At 45.7% G+C, this 20,616-nt stretch overlaps 2 protein-coding genes and 1 pseudogene across 9 annotated transcripts in view; 2 read left to right on the forward strand and 1 right to left on the reverse strand.

The window, feature by feature from the left end:
- CRACDL (CRACD like) overlaps positions 1–20,616 on the forward strand; it is a 133,278-nt gene that overhangs the window by 49,073 nt on the left and 63,589 nt on the right. Inside the window, exons 1-2 of one of the 8 annotated variants that reach the window (XM_047745741.1) lie at positions 3,236–3,240; positions 6,172–6,178. The exons of the other annotated variants lie outside the window; for them this stretch is intronic. The gene's annotated coding sequence lies outside the window, so the exon portion shown is untranslated. Of the gene's footprint in view, positions 1–3,235; positions 3,241–6,171; positions 6,179–20,616 lie in introns of those variants that run through there. 8 annotated transcript variants of the gene reach the window in all.
- LOC125109093 (transmembrane protein KIAA1109-like) lies at positions 11,836–13,077 on the reverse strand. Its single transcript, XM_047745743.1, has one exon. It carries the CDS (start codon positions 12,943–12,945, stop codon positions 12,370–12,372), a length of 576 nt encoding a protein of 191 aa, XP_047601699.1. The 5' UTR covers positions 12,946–13,077; the 3' UTR covers positions 11,836–12,369.
- LOC125109836 (60S ribosomal protein L19-like) lies at positions 18,155–18,805 on the forward strand (annotated as a pseudogene).

Raw genomic sequence — 20,616 nt, forward strand, 5'->3', positions numbered from 1 at the left:
CTGGCCCATGCAGGGAATTTGCTGCTGATCCCTGCTCACCCTCCTCAGCGTGGCTCAGTCCCCAGCAGGCAGCAGGGAGCAGGTGTTTGCTGACCGGCACCAGCTTCTAACCCACAGGGCCCCTTGTGTCCTCTGCCAGCCTCTGTCTCCATATGGACCCTGCCCCGTGGGTCTGCCACCCCTCTCTCCCGCCCACCCATCCTATGCAGGCCGCTCCCCAGCCACAGAACATCTCCTGTGGGCGGCACTATTTCCACATCCCCGCGAGTTAGGGACGGGACAGCCAGAGCAGGCCTCTTGTGGAGGTGGTGTGGGTGGGCACCCATGTGCTGCATCCCGAGAGATGCCAAAAATAACAGTGAGCAATGATCCCTCCCATTAGCTCCATCCTTCTCTTATGCATTACGTCACCTCCTTCCGTCCTGCACATGCCCATGTGACTGCTGGTGAGAAGTGGGAAACTGAGGCCAGACTGGAAAGTGACAGCCAGGACTCCGGTGCAGACAGCAGCTTGGTGCTCTTTCTATTCTACTCAGGCCCAGCTTTCCCCTGTCTTTCTTTGTGGTTTTTTAAAGTTTTTATTTAAATTCCAGTTAGCATGCAGTGTGGTATTCGTTTCAGGCATACAATAGAGTGATTCGCCACTTCCATACATCACCTGTGCTTGTCACAAGTGCTCCCCGCTATTTGAGTTAGAATTTTATTGCCTCTGCCTCTTTGTGCAAGTTGCACTTTGTGTTAGCATCGGCCAAACGCAATCTCCTCAAGGTGGTGTGAGGCCCCGGGGAGCCAGGTGTGGTCGCTTCTGCCCCAGGCTGGGCCCCCAAGGGGCAGGTCTCTGGCTGCCAGTGTAGGTGCCTGAGAAACAGCATGGTTTCCCTGCAGCTCCGCTTCTTTTCTGCTTTGAGCTCCCAAGGTTGCATGGGCTCCAGTCTTGACCTCAGCCAGTGTGGTGTTTCTCCCAGCCCTCAGCACCCAGGGAGTAGCACCCGTGTTCTGGGAGGTGGCCTGTGGTGCTTGGTATCCGGATGGGAGAAATGCTTCTGGTGTTTGGCGCCCTGACCCATCAAGACCCCTGTCCTCCCTCTTCTGGGCCAGTTGCTCTGAGATGGCATTGAGGCTTCCCTCACCGTCGTCCCTTGGAGTTTGGGGACCTGCCTTACTCCAGGTCACCCCTGAGGCGTGGGAGTTCTTCTGCCCCCTGCTTCTCCTGGGGCTTAGAAGGCCCCTGGACAAAGTAAGCCTTGCTCTCCTGAGCATCCCTCATGGCTGTTTCCGCCCAAGAATCTTGCTGCCTGCGTCCACCTGGGTTTGTGTCACTCTAAGGCCCTTGCCCTTCATCCTTTGCCAGGCTGTTTCCCACCAGAGGGAAGAGGCAAGGCCCCCATGACCCCATGGACACATGCAGGGAATGCCACAGGGCATACATAGAGTTTGCTTATTCTACCCACCTCTGAGCTGTACGTCAGCAACTCTGACACAGGGGTTATGCCTTTGACTCCATGAAAATCTACAGTGAACCCCGCCTTCACTCACTGATACCTGCTTTATCATGCATTCCAGCCTGTCCTGCGTGCAGCTGTCCTGAAAGTACACCAAACGCCCTTGTCCTGCAGATCTTAAAAAGTGGAGCCAAACAAAGCTTGTCTGTGACTTCAGAGGGTCCAGATAGTTTGACCTCGTTTATCCAGCCCATTTGCTCAGAGAATTAGTTGGGACACTTTCTTTTGTACATAAGGCTTACAAAGCCTTGTCTGGCATTTAAAAAACCAGGGAGACAGACTCTGTGGCTAGAACATCATGGATAGCTGGCTTTAGGAACAGCTGGGTCCACGACTCTAAAGAAAGTGCCCGGGTGCATTTGTGGTTCTCTCATCGTGTCTTGGTGCTGCTTTCCTCTCTAGACTCACATCTTCCCAGACTCAACAGGAAAGAATTATTTTCAACAGTTCCAGAAGAGCTCTGACTCTCTCTTTGGCCTGAAATAAGTCGTGTGTCTGTCCCTGCAGCAGCCACTCTTGCTAGGGGCTGGAACTATATTGACCTGGCTGATCGCTGTAGCTCCTGTCTTGGGCCACATGGTGGCCTGAGAGTCAGACCTTGGCAGGTTCTTACTGAGTCCATGAGCTCACATGGTTTCCACCCCTCCTGCACCCTCCCTGTTCAGCAGTGCCCAGGAATGGAGTTGCTGCCCCTTCCAGCCAGTTGCAGTAGCATGCAGCCTGGACAGTTTTAACCTTCCCCTGCTGCATGGGTTTCTGTTCCTAAGAGGCTGCGGTCCTCAGTTTTGCTTTGTTTAAACTTCAGTGACTTTGTTGGTGGAGGCTGTAGCACTGGACGCAGACCCATGTGCTCCCCACTCCACCCCTAGTTTGTGCTTTAGCTGCTTCAGCCCTACTATTCCCTGGCGCTCCCCTGGGGGCTGGGAAGCATTCTGTCCCTTCCCCAGGAAGTCCAGTTTTCTAGCCCTTCTGAGTGCAGCCTAGCCACGAGTAGGCAGGTAGATCTCTCTGGGCTACCCTAGGCCTGTATTGTAAGCAGCATCTCAGAAGGGGGCTGGATCAGTGCGAAGAGCCCTCCTCCCCCAGCCAGTGATGCTGTGTGCCCAGCTCCCACCACGAGGTCATGGCATTAGCATTGCCTGAATGGTGCGGGCACCAGTATTGCATCTGCTTCTTATCCTTATGGACGAGCACATGTGTCCTTACACGCGTCCTGTGTGTCTCACCAGAAGGCTCACCTAATGACGGGAGGGCCACACTCACAGGTCTTGACACACCTGTGGGATAGTGGTTCTCGACCCTGGCCGCCACTGAAACCACTAAGCAAATACTGACACCTGGGTCCCATGGCCAACAGTTGGGCTGGGGCATCACCTGAGTATCAGGAGTTTCAAAACCTCCCCAGGTGATTCTGATGTGCAACAAGGGTTGGGAACAACTACCCTAAAGCTGTGGTTCTCAAACTTGGACACGCAGAGGAATGACCTGGGGGATATTGTTCCAGTGGGGATTCTGCGTCCGTAGGTCTAGGCTTCGCCTGACAGTCTGCACCACCCCCCAGCTCCCAGGCAATGCTGAGGCGGCTGGTCCCTGGGGGTGGTCAGTAGGGGCAGGAGGGTCCCTCCCTGGGATGGCAGTGGGGGTGTCAGATTTGGCCACAAGGTTAGCTGATGCAGCTCCCAGAGAGAGCTCTGGGAAGTGGGCTCCCCAGCACCTCTGTCCTCCCTCGGAGCCCAGTGTGACTATCAGGTATTCTGGGTCGCTTCTTGCCGAGACGCCCTTGCCATTGGAGAGAAACTAGGTGGAGAGGGAAGCGAGCCTCCGAGCTGTGCAGCTACCTGATCTGCTGCCGGAGACCTGGAAATCCTGTTCTGCCTTGGGAGCAGGCACCGGGCAAACATGCTCAGAAACAGCAGCCCCGTGGTCTCAGCACTCCCTGTGCCTAGGCTGCTGCTTTCTGCTTTGCCCACTGCCACCTGGTGACTCTTTCCCTGATTAACGACTCAGAGTTGCCTGGCATGGACAAGACACTCATAGTACTCAGTTCAGCCAACATTTAAAGAGTAAACATATATGAAATATTTATAGCAATTCTTGGCACGTGGTGAGCTGCCATCACCCTCAGGCTTTGGCTTACTAGAAGGCAGAATCTGAGAAATCCTCCGTGTTCTCACATGTTCACGAAGTCTTGCCAGATGGACGCACCTGCCTCTCTATGGTCACTTTCCTGTGCATCAGCCAAGTAGAGAATGCATGCCCTTCTCCCTGCAAGGCTCGAGTACCGTGCTTAGTCCTGTGTCTGCCAATGACCCTGGCCAGTGAGAGGAGAACATGATTTATATGTTGCACTGTGTTCATCACTGTGCATTTATTAAGCCCCTGCTGCACACTTGGCACCTTGGGATAAAAAGAAATAACCAGATTTATTGGTATTGTCCTCAGAGAATTCACAGTCTAATTGAAGAAGCCAGCTATGACCCATGAGACTGCAAAAGTCATTAATTGCTAAGTGTTGTGGCAGCTCTGTGTACTACACCCAAATCCTATGGAAATATTTCAGGAAATGGGGATTTTGCTGCTTTTTAAAGGTCTTTTAAAATCCAGAGAGGCTGGAATAATTTGGAACATTAAATATCTTCACGTAACCAGCCAAATGTAAGTTCACATTGCTCCATGTCCTTACTCTCCAAGCATGGTGCCTCTAGATTATAGCATAGGAAGATATTTATGTCAAACCCGGCCAGCCCCCACATTTGAATCACACAGGAGCACTTTGTCAGGGAATCTTACCAAATGACTGAAATAAAATCAACTATTTGAGATTTTTTTCTTAGATATTCCAAAGAAAGTTAAAGTGAAAGACCTCCTTAAAAGTGATTATGGATTTGTTACCTAACGCAAGCTGCCCTTGGATTTTCGCTGCATCAGTGGTGAGGCTCACTCAGAACACATTTATGAAGCACCTACTGTGTGTAGGTGAAGGCTACAGAGATGAAAAGAACTCATCTCTGCTCTTAAGGAACACAAGGTCCAGGAGCAGAGATGTGTAAGAACGAATGTGGTGACTGGCCAGAGGTTCCCAGGAAGGACGCAAGGTGCCAGACAAGCACAGAGTTTTCCCAGGGCCTGGGTTGGTGGTGAAGAGCAGGTATGCTGCATCTCGGGCATGGCTGCCTGTGGTTTTGTGGGGGAGAAGAGGGACAGGAAGGGGGGGATGGGGCCAGACGGATGGTGGTATTACCATTGTACTTCCATTTGTGGATCACAAACAAGCAGTACTTTGAGAACCTGATGTGGAAAATGTATTTTGGGGGTGCCTGGATGGCTCAGTCAGTTAAGCATCTGCTTTCTGCTCGGGTCATGGATCTCAGGGTTCTAGGATTGAGCCGGGCATGGAGCTCCTGGCTTACCAGGGAGCCTCCTTCTCCCTCTGCCTCTTCCCTTCCCCTTGCTCGTGCTCTCTCTCTCTCTCTCTGACAAATAAATAAATAAAATCTTTAAAAGAAAACAAGTTGTATTTTCACTATACATTCTCCTCAGCTCCAACATGTTTTATATGTTGACTGACTCACACATCTTCGCAGAAAGAGAAATGTATGCTAATTTCACAGACCTTTATTTTTCCGAAGTAACTTAATGGTCTCTTCCGAGATCAGATACGAGTCCAAGCCACTCCTATCGTAATGGAGACTGAGGCCCAGAGAGGGAAATGATTCATTTCAAGTCATTCAGCTGGTTAGTAGCTCTTTAGCGGTGGAGCCAAGGCTAGAAGCGTTCTATAGATACATCGCCATTTCTGCCAACAGAGTTGCTACCCCAAGGAACAGGCAGTAGCTTCCCGGAGTCCTGTGTAGGGAGTCATTCTGATAATGATGCTGGGCTTGGTTACTGATGTGTGCCAGGGGCAAGCCATGGGAGAACGGCCATGGGCGTGGCCTGTGTTGCCATTCCACCTTACCTTTCCTTGTGATGATAAAAACAAAGTAGTACAAAAAGCAGAAACTGTGGTTTGTGGTCACTTTAAAAATGAGGCTTCCAAGATATTCATGTAAGTCAATAACCACATATTGGGCTCTGACACAGCCCTCGGTGCTGGGGACACAAAGCCGTATCCCCTGTAGCTTGGCCCTTAGTAAGCTCAGCCTCAGGGCCAACGCCATGTTCAGTAAGGAATGTCAGCAGCCTGTAAGAGAATGGGAAAACTCTGAAAAGTAATTTAACAGATTTACGCTCTGCAGTGCATTTGTACTGGTTGTCTAAATCAGCTGTTTTCTTCTAAGCTTATAAACTAAGTGGATACTGTTTTAATAGCTAAATCAACAAGGCAATGTGAGACCTATTAACGCGTTAAAATAAGATTACCTGTGTCCTTACACAGTTCAAGAAAACAAAGGCAAACAAGTCCAGATCTAGAATTTGTTTTCAGGGATTTTACACTTTCCTCAAAGCTTCGCATCTAACTCCAAACCTGAATGTTCTCCAGTTTGGACTGATCACTGGAGCATTCTGGCTTTTGCTCTCAATAACGGGAAGCTAATTTGGGGGCTTGTGGCTTAATGGAAAATCTGAGAAATGACCCAGAGGCAACTGAATGGGCCAGTAGGCCACATTTATGCGGTGACCAAAGGTGTCACACATGCCCACGAGGGCCAATCCTTGGCAGCTCCAGCTACCAGGTAATGATTCAGCATGGGGCATCAAGGGTTTTGGGAAACAACACAGAGAATGGGCTTTGCTCATGCTGTTGGAAGTAAAGAGGTACAAGTATCTGCATTTATATAAAAATATTAAAAAGTAAACATAACAGGAATGAGGCAGCCAAGGAAGTGACACATTTGCCCCAGTAGGCTTGCACTTGGGAGAGCTGGTTACCACACTGTGATATCTTTAAAGTCCCAAGAGTGTGTGGGGGCTGTTCTAGAGGCACAGAGAGGCTAAGTGCCATATGTCCCGTGGAGTCTCTCCCAGTCAGCTTCTTGGCAGGCCCTGCATCCCTGTTCCAGGGCAGTTCGGGGCAGGGGGGTGCAGAACACAGTGGGAAGGGCCCACCTGTGGGACGGGAGACACGGTGGGACCAGAAGGAATGCTGCGTCCCGTGACAGATGCTCACTGTGGGCCAGCCTGCCTGGACGTGCCTGGCAGCCGTGGCTGAGAGGATTGCCTGCCTCGTAGTGGTACTTTCTCCTCCAGCTTGGACATAGATATGATGTGGAGACACGGGGAACAAGTGGGAAAGTACCTTGGAAATGACAGGCACGGCATCTCCCAAATGGGCTCTTGGTTCCAGTGGATGAGAGCCCTCGGTGTGCCCGGCCCTGGGCAGGAACTTGCACTCTGGAGCTGCTGCAGCTCTAGCCCCTCCTCAGGCTGCCAGGTCAGGAGACCCAGACTCAGGGAGGGTAGATCCCAAGTCCTGGTCACCTGACAGCCCCTGCCTTGTCTTCAAAAGAAACTATTGGAGCGTCTCCTAATTACGAATAAAATACAGTTTCAATCAGAAAAATTGCAAAACCTTGAAAAGCACAAAAGGAAATCTTAAAATACCTACAATTACGTGACCCAGAAATAACTGCAGGTCACATCTCTTTGTGGTCCTGCCTGTGTTCCTCGTATACATCCAGAGACTTTCAAAAAATAGTGGGTTTTGCTGCACACACTCTTTTAGAGCACAGTGCTCATCTAGGGAGGGCCCATGGACAGCATCCCCGGCATCCCCCGGGGACCTGGTAGAAATACAAGCCTGTCAGCCCCAGCCCAGGTGGGCTCAAGCAGAATCCATGCTAGGAGGCTAGCGGGTGGGTGGCTGGTACCACACCTGGGTGAGGTACAGGCTTTGATTTGAGGATCAGATTCTCCACTTCTTGGCTGGGTGATCTTGGGCAGGTTGCTTAACTTCTCTGATCCTCTTTTCTCACCTACGAAAAGGAGATGAGATGTGCTGTTTAATTCAGAGAGGTTCATGAGCATTCCATGAGAGAAGGTATAAGCCATCTGAGACCTAGGACCTGCTTTATTTTAGTCTCTTTTCTCCGAATAAAATGAGCCCAGGGTCCTGACACAAAGTCCTTTGATGTCCTTGCAGAAAGATTTCCTGTTGGGGCTTTATAGACTCCATTAGAATAGTACTGCACCAGGGGCGTTACTGGCCTTTTGGTTTGGTTCTCCCATGTCCCAAGGGATGTATGGCTTTGGCACTGCAAAGATGGGCAAAGAAAGCAGCAAAGAAAGGAAATTCCTGAACATTTTTCTTGAAATTGAGCAGAGGTTTAAGATCCAAACTGTGCTGCAGAGCACCCACTGGGACATGGTACAGAGGAGTGCCCGTGCGAGCTGCCTGGAGCCCATCTTCCCCCGCTATAACTCTCGGGCCCAGGGACATCCAGCACTGTGACCCCAAGATGGGGCAGGCCATAGCAGGTGGCAGCGGGGTGGGCTTAGAGCTTAGTGTGGCTGGCAAGGCCGGCCTTGAGCAGGAGTGGGTTGCTGCCTGGGTCTTGCTGGGTTTGACCAGCTCATGCCTCTGGGGGAGGGCTGCTACCTGGGACCCCAGAGACATGAGCCCTGAGGCCATCTCTGGCCCTTCAGTAGTTCATTCTACCTCATAGGCCCCTGAAACACCTACAGGAAATGAGGGACCCTGCCAGCCTGTTGTCCCTCTTCTGGGAGGAGGCTGAACCCTTAGCAGCTGACTCCTGCCAGCATCAAGGCAAGAGGCTTTCAGGTCTAAAGCACACAAAGGCGAGTATATATAAAAACCTTCAAAGCTCTTGGTGATTATTTACCAAGTTCTCTCAATTCACTGCTTTCTTTTGTCACCATCACATACACGGCTCCTGCTTTATTGTTTTAATTGTGAACCGTCTGACAAGAATTTTATATAGATGCATTTTGGAAAACAGAAAAGCAAGCTAGGACTTTCTTAGAACCATCTTCCAAAGTCAGCCCCACCCCCTGCTGCCTGCCTGCTCCTTGGTTTCAGTGATAATACAGAATCACACTTGTCATCTAGAGCCTTCTGCCAACCCTCCAGATGTTGCCTGGAAACTGCTGACTGTCCTGGTTAAGCAGCCTTGAGACATTGGACAAACAGGAGACAGGTGTCATTGCGAAGCTGGGTTTTGGGAGTCTATCACTCCTAAGTGGCCCAGCTGCAGGTATCAGAGAGGACATCTCCAGGGAGGGTGGTATTGTGCTGGGGAGAGCCTTGGGAGCCTCGCCAAGCAGGCAGCAACTGGTGCTTTCTCCAGTGGTATGGTCTGTGCCCCTGCCAGGTGGGGCCCCTGCCAGGGAGTAGGATGAGCCAGTGCCACACTAGCACAAGCATTTGGAGGATCTCAGGAGAACAGACCAGAAAGCCTATCATGGACCCAGGATAACATGATGGGTCTTTAAAAATAAAGAACAAGAAAGCAGAGCTAAGGAGTGTGTGTTCTGTGGCAGAGACAAAGGTGTCCCCAGCAGTGGCCCCTCGCTCTGCAGGTGGCAGCACACTTAAAGGAGGGCAGGCCGTGCTGTGTGTTCCTGGGGCCGGAACGGGAGGGAGGCATACAACTTGGCTGTGTTAGGCTCAGAATGCGCTTGGGAATTTTTTCAGCATTGGATCTTACTTCTTCCCGGGGTCAGCGCCTACCCAGATGGAAAAGGCAGCCTTACCCCATCAGTGCCCTCTGCCTGCCCCTGTGGCGAGCCCAGTGAAACAAAGCCCAGTGAGACAAAGTTGGTTATTTTTCATCCTTAGCCATTTGGCAGCAACTGCAAGGAGGCAGGTGCCGGCTCTGGACCAGCTTCCTGCGGTGCCGGGCCACCCCCACCAACCTTCCCAACTTGGAATCAAAGCAGCAAGTGAATGTGTTCTTAGCTTTTACTGCTGTGTGCTTCACCCAAGTGGCTGTGCTTGGCAGAGGCCCCACTTCTCATGGTCAGGGAGGTGACACTGTTGCCAGACCCAGTGAAGCTGCTTGGGGACACAAGGAAGAAGGCTCTGGATCAGCACCCAACGGTGTCCCAAGGGCCCCGGCCACCGTGGGATATAGGGGATGGGACCGGGAAGGGCCCTCCCTCCTGCCCTGCTGCTGGTTTCCAGCAGGACGAAAGTGCAGGGGGCTTAACTCAGCACCCAGAGGGTGGCTTCCTGTGAGCAGTGCCTCAGGCCTGAGCCCAGGTGGGCTCCTGAGCACAGAGAGATGGGAGGCAGGGGGTGGGAGTCCACAACTGCCATCCCCTAGGGCAAAGGAATAGACCTTCTGCATCTCTTGTCATGTTTTCTAGTACGTTTATGCCCTCCTTCATTACAGACATTAATTTATCTCCTTGGCATGTACGAACTATTTTTCTTTGTGGCACATGCATACGGAGAGAGGAGAAGCAGGGAGCAGAAGTGGTGGGGAATGAAAGGAAGGGAGAGGGAAAGAGGACTGGGAGCATTTTACTCTTCATGCGCCACGCCTGACACTTGGATCCCCATGGCACAGTCTGTACACTGTGTGGGGGGGAGGGGGTGAGAATGTAGCAAAGGCCAGAGTAAAAGACGGTTAGAATTATTCCTGCCCTTCAGGACCCAGCTCCGGGGGCTTGTCCCTAGCCGACAGACGGGGCTGTGGGAGCTGCCCTGCTGCCCACGACCACATCCTCTGAAGCTGTGTGGTTCCCGGTGCAGTGGGTTCTGTCACAGTGGTACAGAGCTGTGGCCTGACAGCTTCACTTGCTCAGGAGAAACGAGTCAGAGGTCTCATTCCCCGGATGGAGATTTCTCAGTATGGCGGCCTCTGTCAGTCAGGTGATTGTCACATCTGCACGTCACCAGGGCTTGTTGGATGGTCTTGGGATGTAGATGGTGTGCCTTTGGCAGCACACCCCTTGGCAATGTGGGGGACGTTCAGGGACTTGGGGGCAGATGGTCTATCCCGCCAAGCCTCACTCTTCTTCTGTTACAAAGGGGCAGCCACCCAGCAATTTAGGATTCCCTGTGAAGCCAGGCCTTTGTGCTGTGTAAAGCCCTATGTGTGGGAGTCCTCCTCATCATTGTTCTTATTTCAGAAAAATCTTTTTACTGATAATTATTTAGCCTCAATGTCTGAGTCTGCCTACTTTGAGTGGGCCAGAATGAGAGGTGGTGTTATGTCTCCTTATTAATAGCCCTTGGAGCATGACTTCCTACCAAAAACAACAACAAAAAAATCTCAGCTCTGCATCTGCTGTGCTGCTGAAATGCCAATCACATATGTAACATCCTAGATAAATGAAGCTGTAAGAACTTTCTTTGTGTCAATATTTTTGGTATACGTCATTTTAAAAGCAAGTTTATGGGGGAATTGGGTGGCTCAGTTGGTTAAGCATCCAACGTCAGCTTGGGTCATATCTCAGGGTCTTGGGACTGGGCTCCATCTTGGTCTCCCTGCTCAGTGGGGAGTCTGCTTCTCCCTCTCTTCTGCCCCTCCCCCTGCTCATACACATGCATGCACTCCCTCCCTCTCTCTCTCTCTTTCTCTCTGTCAAATAAATAAAATCTTTCCGGAAAATGGGGAGTTTATTATCTCAGTAAACTGATGAAGTTAAATGTGATCCAGCCCTGGGAAAGCTTCCCTGGGCCTTGGGTTCTAGTGTCCCCTTGGTCAGATGTGTGTGCAGCTGTCTGCACAAGTTACAGCTCTCCCTTCAAGACAGAAAGCTTCTAAGTCACACAGCATCTTGGCAAGACATCCCCAGCATTAGAGTGAATTCATATGCTGTTTTACCAAGAACTGTGCAAATACAGTATCTACATTAAGGTTACAAAGTTGGAAGGTCTTATGCTCACCTCTTTTTGAAATAATAGTTTTGTAGAAGTCTCTAACAGAATTTTTTTCACTTTAATAACCCGAGAATGTCTAAACTAGCATTCTTCAAATTTCATATGCAAACTTTCACTCCTGGATGTGTAAAAGCAGGTTCCTCCTGTGAGAGCTGCCATGTACCACAGTCTGAGATGTAAGTTTTATTGAGGAATATTCACGGAGGCTTAGGCTTCATATGTGAACACAGGTTCATGTGTGCCTGTCTCCATGTACACACTGCATCGTATGCATTCCCAGCTAAGTAGCTTATCAGTTTGCCCATTTACGAGGATTCCTAATACCATGAAATCAACTGTTATGTAAATTTCAAAAAATGGCATAGGTTATCCAATATAAGATACTTGTTTATATGCTCATAAACTATGCTGTTTATCTTGTGGATGACCGAGTTTGTTTGAATGAAACTTCTTTCTTTTCTTTTCTTTTTAAAAATTTTTAATTCCAGTATAATTAACATACAGCATTATATTCGTTTCAGGGGTAAAACAGTGATTTGACCATTTTTTTTTTTTGAAACCAATTATTGTGACTTTATTACAATAGTTACAAACAATATTTTAGTTATAATCATATCACAATTACTCAAACTATATACAAATAGGTATTTATACAAGACTACATTTAAAAAAAAGAAAAGGCAATTAATGACCAAAAAAAAAAAAAGATCACATTATCAATAAGATTTTTTTCTAAAAGTTATGGCCAATAACAAAAATTCACAGTTACTCTGAAAATATTTTAAAGATGCAGGAATCATATTGCACATAATACGATTATAAACCCTACTGAGCAGATTTATATATTTTAATCTAGTTTTTCACAAAATGTACATTATCATGCAATACTTCACTGTATATAGAATGGTGGAACTAGAATAAACAGGTTAACTTACAAACTTTCAATATAATGGCCACAAAATTAGAGTTATTTTAAGTTATACTGAAAATAATTTTACTATACAAAAAAAAAACACTCCAGTGTAATAAAACTTAACAGACACAATCTTAATTTGTTCACAGATCAAGTTACTTTTTTTAGTGTTCTTCTTTGTCTTTTCCTTTCTTTTCCTTTTCATCCTGTAGTGCAGTACCGAGTTTTTTAATAAGAACTGACAGAACCTTGTCAAGGGGGTCCATGACTCCTCTTTGAAGCCATTTAGGAATAGTAGTCCTGGCATGATGAAAGCCCAGTTTTTGAAGAATATAATCAACACCTACTGGATCAATCTTTCTTCCAGTCCAAGAAATTAATCTGAGAGTGGGTTCTAGATGCCATGTGTTGCACATAAAATCTCTCCAGTCCACAGTCGTGTAAGTGATGCTGTCCTCTCTGTCTCTGTCAGAGGAATTGTCATCATGTATAATAATTGGGCTTTTCTGTCCTGGTCGAGTAGATAAAATCCGAGGTGGAAAAATGGCTTTTTCTTTTTCTTTAAGATAAGCTGACACTAAATCATGAAGAAACATGATGAGCTCAGCATCCATAGTCACACAAATGTGGTCAGTAAACTCTGTCACCACACTACATTCTACCTTCGGCTTCAGGCTGGCATCCTGTAATGAAGGTTCCTGTGGTTCTTGAACATGAATGGATTTAAATTCAAGCTGCATCCTTGGTAATGCAAAGATAGTCTCTGTTTCATGATTGTAGCTAGAACCTCCTCTGAATCCACTCAACAAACTAGAATTCTTCACTGTAGTGCTATTCTCAGTATTATTAGCATCAACATTACGAAGCAGGTTTAGCTCGGTATTAGAACAGGGAAGCCGGCTACAGAGACAGAGCCGAGGAGTGAGCTCTAAACTTGGGGTTACCTTGAACCGGTCGCAGGCTCGGTCAGCTCGGAGTGCGGCTGGAGGCAGGGTGATGGGAGTCATTGGGCGCTGTTCTCTGGGGGCGCACTGAGGAGTGGGGCCCCGAGCTCTCGGCTCCTCCGGGCCGGAGACCGGGAGGCCGCCATCTTCACTCCCGTCCTCCGGAACTCTCGATTTGACCATTTTTTAATAATTTTTTATTCTATTATATACAGTACCTCAGTAGTTTTTGATGGTGTGTTCCATGATTCATTGTTTGTGTATAACACCCAGTGCTCCATGCAGTACGTGCCCTCCTTGATATCCATCACCAGGCTAACCCATCCCCTCACCCCACGCCCCTCTAAAACCCTCAGTTTGTTTCCCGGAGTTCATAGTCTCTCGTGGTTCGTCGCCCCCTCCGATTCCCCCTCTTCATTTTTCCCTTCCTTCTCCTAATGTCCATGCTATTCCTTATGTTCCGCAAATAAGCATAACCATATAATTGTCTTCTCTGTTTGACTTTTTCACTCAGCATAATCTCCTCTGGTCCCATCCATGTCTAATGCAAATTTTGAGTCTTCATCCTTTCTGATGGCTGAATAATATTCCTTTGTATATATGCACCACATCTTCTTTATCCAGTCCTCTGTTGGAGAGCATCTCAGCTCTTTCCACAATTTGGCTATTGTCAGCATTGCTGTGATACACATTGAGGTGCATGTGCTCCTTCTTTTTACTATATCTGTATCTTTAGGGTAAATACCCAATAGCGCAATTGCTGGGTCATAGGGTAGCTCTATTTTTAACTTTTTGAGGAAGCTCCCCACTGTTTTCCTAAGTGGCTGCACCAGCTTGCATTCCCACCAACAATGTAAGAGGGTTCACCTTTTGCCACAACCTCCCCAACATTTGTTGTTTCTTGTCTTGTTGATATTTGTCATTCTAACTGGTGTAAGGTGATATCTCACTGTGGTTTTAATTTGAATTTCCCTGATGGCTGATGATGTTGAACATTTTTCATGTGTCTGTTAGCCATTTGTATTTCTTCTTTGGAGAAGTGTCTGTTCATGTCTTCTGCCCATTTTTTGACTTATTTGTTTGAAGGTGTTGAGTTTGAGACATTCTTTATAGATCTTGGATACCAGCCCTTTATCTGTAGTGTCATTTGCAAATATCTTATTCCCATTCAGTGGGTTGTCTTTTTGTTTTGTTGACTGTTTCCTTTGCTGTACAGAAGCTTTTTGTCTTGATGAGGTATATATATAGAAGAATGAAACTTGATCATTCTCTTACACCATACACAAAGATAAACTCTAAATGGATGAAAGACCTCAATGTGAGACAGGAGTCCATCAAAATCCTAGAGAAGAACATAAGCAGTAGTAACCTTTTCGACATTGGCCACAGCAACTTCTTTCAAAGCAAAATGTCTCCAAAGGCAAAGGGAACAAAAGCAAAAATGAACTTCGGGGACTTCATCAAGAAACTCTTTCTTTGCAAAGAAACAGGCCAGTGAAATGTGGCCAGTGCCTCATTCTTTCCGGGATTCCTTGCTGTTTCTGCCCAGCCTATAGCCAAAGGGAAGCCTGAGGATGGGGCCAAGGCATCTGAAGCAGGGCGGTCCTCTGCATCCATATTCCTTCACTCCTGAAGGCCATCAAACTTCAGCTCTGCATGATTGTCCCTCAGTAATGTCTAAAGGAAGACAATGGACAGGCAGAACTCAGACCGAAGAAGTGTGACATAGTTTAGCTAAGTGGAGTGAGAAGTAGCCTTGGGAATTGACTGGGTAATTGAGGCTGTCTCATTTTTATCAGGAGGTGATTCTTTTATCTAGCAAGTGTTATAGGTGCATCTGTTTCCTTCCCCCGCGCCCCCCTTCCTTCCTCCATTCAGCAGTATTTGCTGAGCACCTGTTGTATATCCCCAATGCTGAGTTAGTCTTCAAGTTTTGATATGGGATGACTCGCTTCCCTAGGCCAAGCCTAATTTTAGTGTTTCATAAGATAAACAATTATAGGATACTGGACACTTCAAAACTGACCACGCAGTATGTTCCTTTATTCTCCCCTCTTGCTCCACTCAAAGCACTGTGACTCAGTGTCTGAGTTCTTTGGTTTCAACCCTTTGCTCGTAAGACTTCTTGGCTGTCTTTTCTCCCAAATGTCAAAATGGATCTATCCACCACTCCCCCCCCCGGTTCCTTTCTGACAGGTGGACAGAGAAGGTTTTGTGCACACGCATCTAGGTGTCAGAGAAATGGCTGTGGTGAAGCCAGCCTGGACAGCCCTGTCACTTTGGGGTGGATACAGTGGTCAAGGCTGCTCTGGAGGATAATAATATCTATCATGAATCACGGAGCTGCCACAATTTTTGAAGAGAGATTTCTCACAGGAGCTTTGCAAGCATTACACATTCCATTTGCCTCAGTAATGTGAAACTTACTTTTCTAAAAAAGGTACAGGCGGATCCTGGTGTGACTCACTAGAGAACAATAGTTAAGTCACAGTTTATTTTTATCTTTTTTCCTAAGAAAAGGAAAAATTGGTGAAATGTATAGGGAATGTAAGCAGGCTTAAATCTATAAAACAGAACTGGATCAAAGAATCATGCAAACACAGATAATGATTAAAATTGGCAAAGGCTGTCACCAGGAGGTGTGCTGTGGGAAGTCCTGGGTCATCCTGAAGGGACACATCGGTCTTCGTGAGGAAACGAAATTGAGGATAAGTTGGTGTTAATAAGGAAAAAAAGTAGGGTGTGAGGGTAGGGAAGAGCATGTTCGAGCACAGAAACAGCATCTGCAAAGGTCCTGGGCTGGAAAGAAATGGAACGTTGTGTGAAAAGAGAGCAGGGACAGGGCACACATTTGTGCCATCTGTGCACAGGGCCTCCGGCTGAAATCCAGACTCCTTACCCCTCTTGTCCATACTCAGATTTACCCACCTGTATATTGCTCTCTGTTCCTGTCCACATCTTCAGCTTCCATCTGAGATCATATCCTTCTTCCTTTAGCATTTGTTTTAGTGTGGGATTGCTGGAGACAAATTGTATCACATCTTCTGTTCCAAAAAGCTATCTCACCCCCCCTTTTTTTTTTAAATTTCTGGTAACACTTTTTTTTATCCAAGAGCTTTGTTGATATATAATTTATGTACCATAAACTTCACCTGTTTAAAGTGCACTGTCAACAGGTGTTGGAGTATTTATATAGAGTGTGCAACTATGAACATAATCTAACTTTAGAACGTGCTCATCTCACCCAAAAGAAACCTTGTGCCCACTAGCAGTCTCTTCCCACTCCACTTCTCTTCCCCCAGCACCCCACCCCCCAGCCCTAGGCAAACACTAATCTACTTTCCATCTCTAGGGATTTGCCCGTTCTGGGTATTTCATTGAGGTTGTGGTCTTTTGCAACGTAGTGTTCACAGTTGATCCAAATTGTAGCATGAATCAGTACTTCATTCCTTTTTATGGCTGAATAATATTCTATCATATGTATATACCACATTTTTTAAAAAGATTTTATTTATTAAAGTGAATGTGAGAGAGAGAAAGAGAGCAAGCACAAGCATGGGGAATGGCAGGCAGGGGAGCAGCAGGCTCCCTGCTGAGCAAGGAGCCCAATGTGGGGCTCAATTCCAGGACCCTGAGATCATGACCTGAGCCGAAGGCAGAGGCTTTAACCAACTAAGCCCAGGTGCCGCCATGTTTTTTTATTTGCTCATCAACTGATGAACATTTGGGATATTTATACTTTTTGGTTATTAGAAATAACGCTGCTATGAACATTGGTGAACAAGTTTTTGTATGCTCTCTTTTTCATTTTTTTTGGTTATAAAATACACACAACAGAAAATTTTATCATCTTAACCATTTTTAAGTGTGCAGTTCATTATTAACTACATTCATATTGTCGTGCAACCATCCTCACTGTCTGTCTCCAGAATGCTTTTCACCGTGCAAAACAAAAAGTCTGTTCCCGTTAAACAGTCACTCCCCATTAAACAGTCGCTCCCCATTACGGCTCTCCCCAGCCTCTAGAAACCACCATTCTACTTTCTGTCTCTATGATTTTGACTCTTCTGAGTACTGGAATCATAGAGCATTTGTCTTTTCATGATCGGCTTATTTCACTTAGCAAAATGTCAAGGTTCCTCCACATGGTAGCTTATTTAAGAATTGCCTTCCTTTTAAGGATGACAAGGAAAAACTTTCTTCTGTTATTTTGCTGTTTTTTTCTACATCTTACAGATTTTTTTTATCACTAATTTCATGCATTACAGTGTTCTTTTGTGTTTAGTTGATTTTTTTGGTAGTGAAATGTTTCAGTTCCTTTCTTCTTTCCCTTTGTACATATTCTGTAGCCCCATCTTTTGTGGTTCCCATGGGAATAACATTTGACATCCTAAAGTTATAACACTTTAATTTGGATTTATACCGTCTTAGCTTTAGTAACACACAAAACCCCAGTCCTCTTACAAGTCTGTCTTCATCTGTTTCAGTTGTTCATGTCACAGAATAACATCTTTATGCATTGTGTGTCCAAAAACACAAACTAATAATTAAAAAAAATACATCATTCTGTTATGTAATGTAGAAAACAAAATGAGGAATTACAAACCAAAGCTACAAAATTGCAAGCTCTTCGACTACCAATTCCTTTTTAAGAAACATTTTAGGGTGGGGCACCTGGATGGCTCAGTCGGTTAAGAGTCTGCCCTCAGCTCAGGTCATGATCCCAGGTCCTGGATTGAGCCCTAAATTGGGCTCCCTGCTCCATGAAGAGCTTACTTCTCCCTTTCTCTTCCCCTTTCCTCTTGCTTGTGCACACACACTCTCTTTCGAATAAAAACATAAAATCTTAAAAAAAAAATAGTACCTCACTAAGTCAGTAGAGCATGCAACTTTTGATCTTAGGGTCATGAGTTCAAGCCCCATGCTGGGTGTGGAAGCCTACTTAAAAGGAATTTTTAAAAAAGCAAAGAAGTAGATTAATTCTTCTCAAAAAATAAAATTAAAAATGTATGAGACTGGAGTTCGGTCTTTCCACTACCATGGCCGCTGCCATGCTCGGCTTTGGAAGAGGCTTACCTCCAGTGTCCTCCATTGTAGCAGAAAGAAGGTCTGGTTGGATCTCAGTGAGACCAACGTAATTACTAGGGCCAACTCCCATCAGCAGATCTGGAAGCTGATCAAAGATGGGCTGATCATCTGGGAGCCTGTGACTATCCATTCCTGGAGTCCATGGCAGAAAAACACTTTGGCCCCACGGAAAGCAGGCATATGGGCACAGGGGGAGTGAAAGGCTACTGCCAGCACTCAGATGACCAGGAAGGTTACCTAGATGAGGAGGATGAGAATTATGTGCTGGCTGCTTAGAAGATACTGTGAACCTAGGAAGACTGACTGCCACATGTGTCACAGCCTGTACTTGAAAGTGGAGGTAACATGTTGAAAAACAAACACATTCTCATTGAACACATCCATAGGCTGAAGTCATACAAGGCTGACAAGAAGCTTCTGGGACTGAGCTGAGGCCTGCAAGTCTAAGACTAAGAAAGTACCTAAGTGCCTTGAAGAGTGGCTCCAGGCCAAGAAGGAGGAAATTATGACTCTGTCCAAGGAGGAAGAGGCCAAGAACCAAAGTTCCCCCTCTTTTGTCTATACGTAGTGGCCTCGGCATTTACATAGATCAGTCATTCAATAAAACAAACCTTTATCTCCCCGTAAAAAAGAAAGGTATTGGTCTCTTAAGTCACATAGAAAATAAAAAGTGGAGTTATAAACCCATGTGCCCATGTGTTTACCTTTACTAAGATATTTCTTCATATGGCTTCAAATTACTGTCTAGCGCCCTTTCATTCACCCTGCAGGATACCCTTGAACAAATATTTCTTGCAGGCCAGAGCTAGTGGTAATGAACTCAGGTTTTGTTTATCTGGAGATATCTTAATTTATCCTTCCCTTTTGAAGGGCAACTTTGCCACATACAATGTTCTTGGTTGACATTTTTCTTTTTAGCACATTGACTATATCAGCCCACTGCCTTCTGCCTTCTAGACTCTCTGAGAGAAATCTGCTTTATTGGGGATCTAGTGCATGTGATGACTTGCTGCTTCTGTGATTCTTTTTATCTTTGGACTTCAACAGTTTGGTTATAATGTATCTCGGTGTGGGTATTTCATCCTGTTTGGAGTTCATTGACTCCTTGAATGTTTATATTCATGTCTTTCATCAAATTTGGGAACTTTAGGGTCACTATTTCTTCAGATATTCTCTCTGCTTTTTTTCTTTCTCCTTCTGGGACTCTCACAATGCCTAGGTTTGTTTACTTGGTGGTGCCCTTATGCTTTGTTCATTTTACTTCAGTCTTTTCTCTTTCTGTTCCTCAAACTCAGTAATTTCCATTGACCTGCCTCCAAGTTTTCCAATTCTTTCTTCTGCCTGCTGAATCCTGCCTTTGAATCCTAATGACTCTTTCAATTAATGTACTTCTCAGCTCCAGAATTTATTTTTGTTTCTTTTTAGCTTTTCTCCTTTATTAACATTTCCATTTGGTTCATACATTGCTTTATTGACTTTCTCCACATCTTTCTTTAGTTCTTTAGATACTTGTTTTAAGGTCTTTGTCCAGTAGATCTGCCTTGGGCCTTTTTTTAGGGATAGATTCAAAACTGGACATTTGATTCTAATAATGTGATAACTCCAGAAATCAGATTTTCTCTCTTACTCGGGATATGCTGGGGTTTGTTTTTATTTTTTCAATTGCTGTAGGCTCTCTCTGTGCCAAGGGATCAGTCATTAAATTAGTTGATTTTTATATAGTAAACCAGCCCACATTCCTTGCATAAATCTCACTTTTACATTTTCTGGATGTGATTAGCTAGTATTGTCTTGGGAATTTTTGTGTTTATATTCCTAAGTGATGTCAGTCTATAGTTTTCTTCTATTGTGAGTCTTTGTCTGGTTTGACTTTCAGGATAATATTGGCCTCATAGACTGAGTTGGGAGTTGTTACCATTTTTTATTTTTTGAAGAACAATTTGGAAAGGGAAAGTTTGCTATTAATTCTTTTATAAATGTTTGATAGGATGCAACAGTAAATATAACTGGGCCTGGGCTTTTGTTTGTGTGAAATTTTAAGTGACTAATTCAGCCCTTTTACTTATTGTAAATGTAGTCAGATTTTCTATGTCTTGTTGATTTAAATTCAGTGGCTTGGTCTTTCTAGGAATTTGTCCATTTCATCTAAGCTATCTATTTTTTGAAATATAATTATTCATAATGTTCTTTTTTTATCCTTCTTATTTCTCTAAGACTGGTAGTAATGCTCTTTCATTTTTTATTTTAATAATTTGAATCTTCTCTCCTTTTATTTAGCTGAAGTTCTGTCAATTTTGTTGATCTTTTTAAAAGAATCAACTTTTGTTTCATTGATTTTTCAAAATGTTTTCCTATTCTGTATTTCATTAATTTTTGCTT

This window comes from Lutra lutra, chromosome 9 (genome assembly GCF_902655055.1).
Source record: "Lutra lutra chromosome 9, mLutLut1.2, whole genome shotgun sequence".
Lineage (NCBI taxonomy): Eukaryota > Metazoa > Chordata > Mammalia > Carnivora > Mustelidae > Lutra > Lutra lutra.

Bases quoted from the DNA above. Each gene is read 5' to 3' on its own strand.
- LOC125109093 (XM_047745743.1), bottom strand. From the start codon at position 12,945: ATGCAGCTTGAATTTAAATCCATTCATGTTCAAGAACCACAGGAACCT.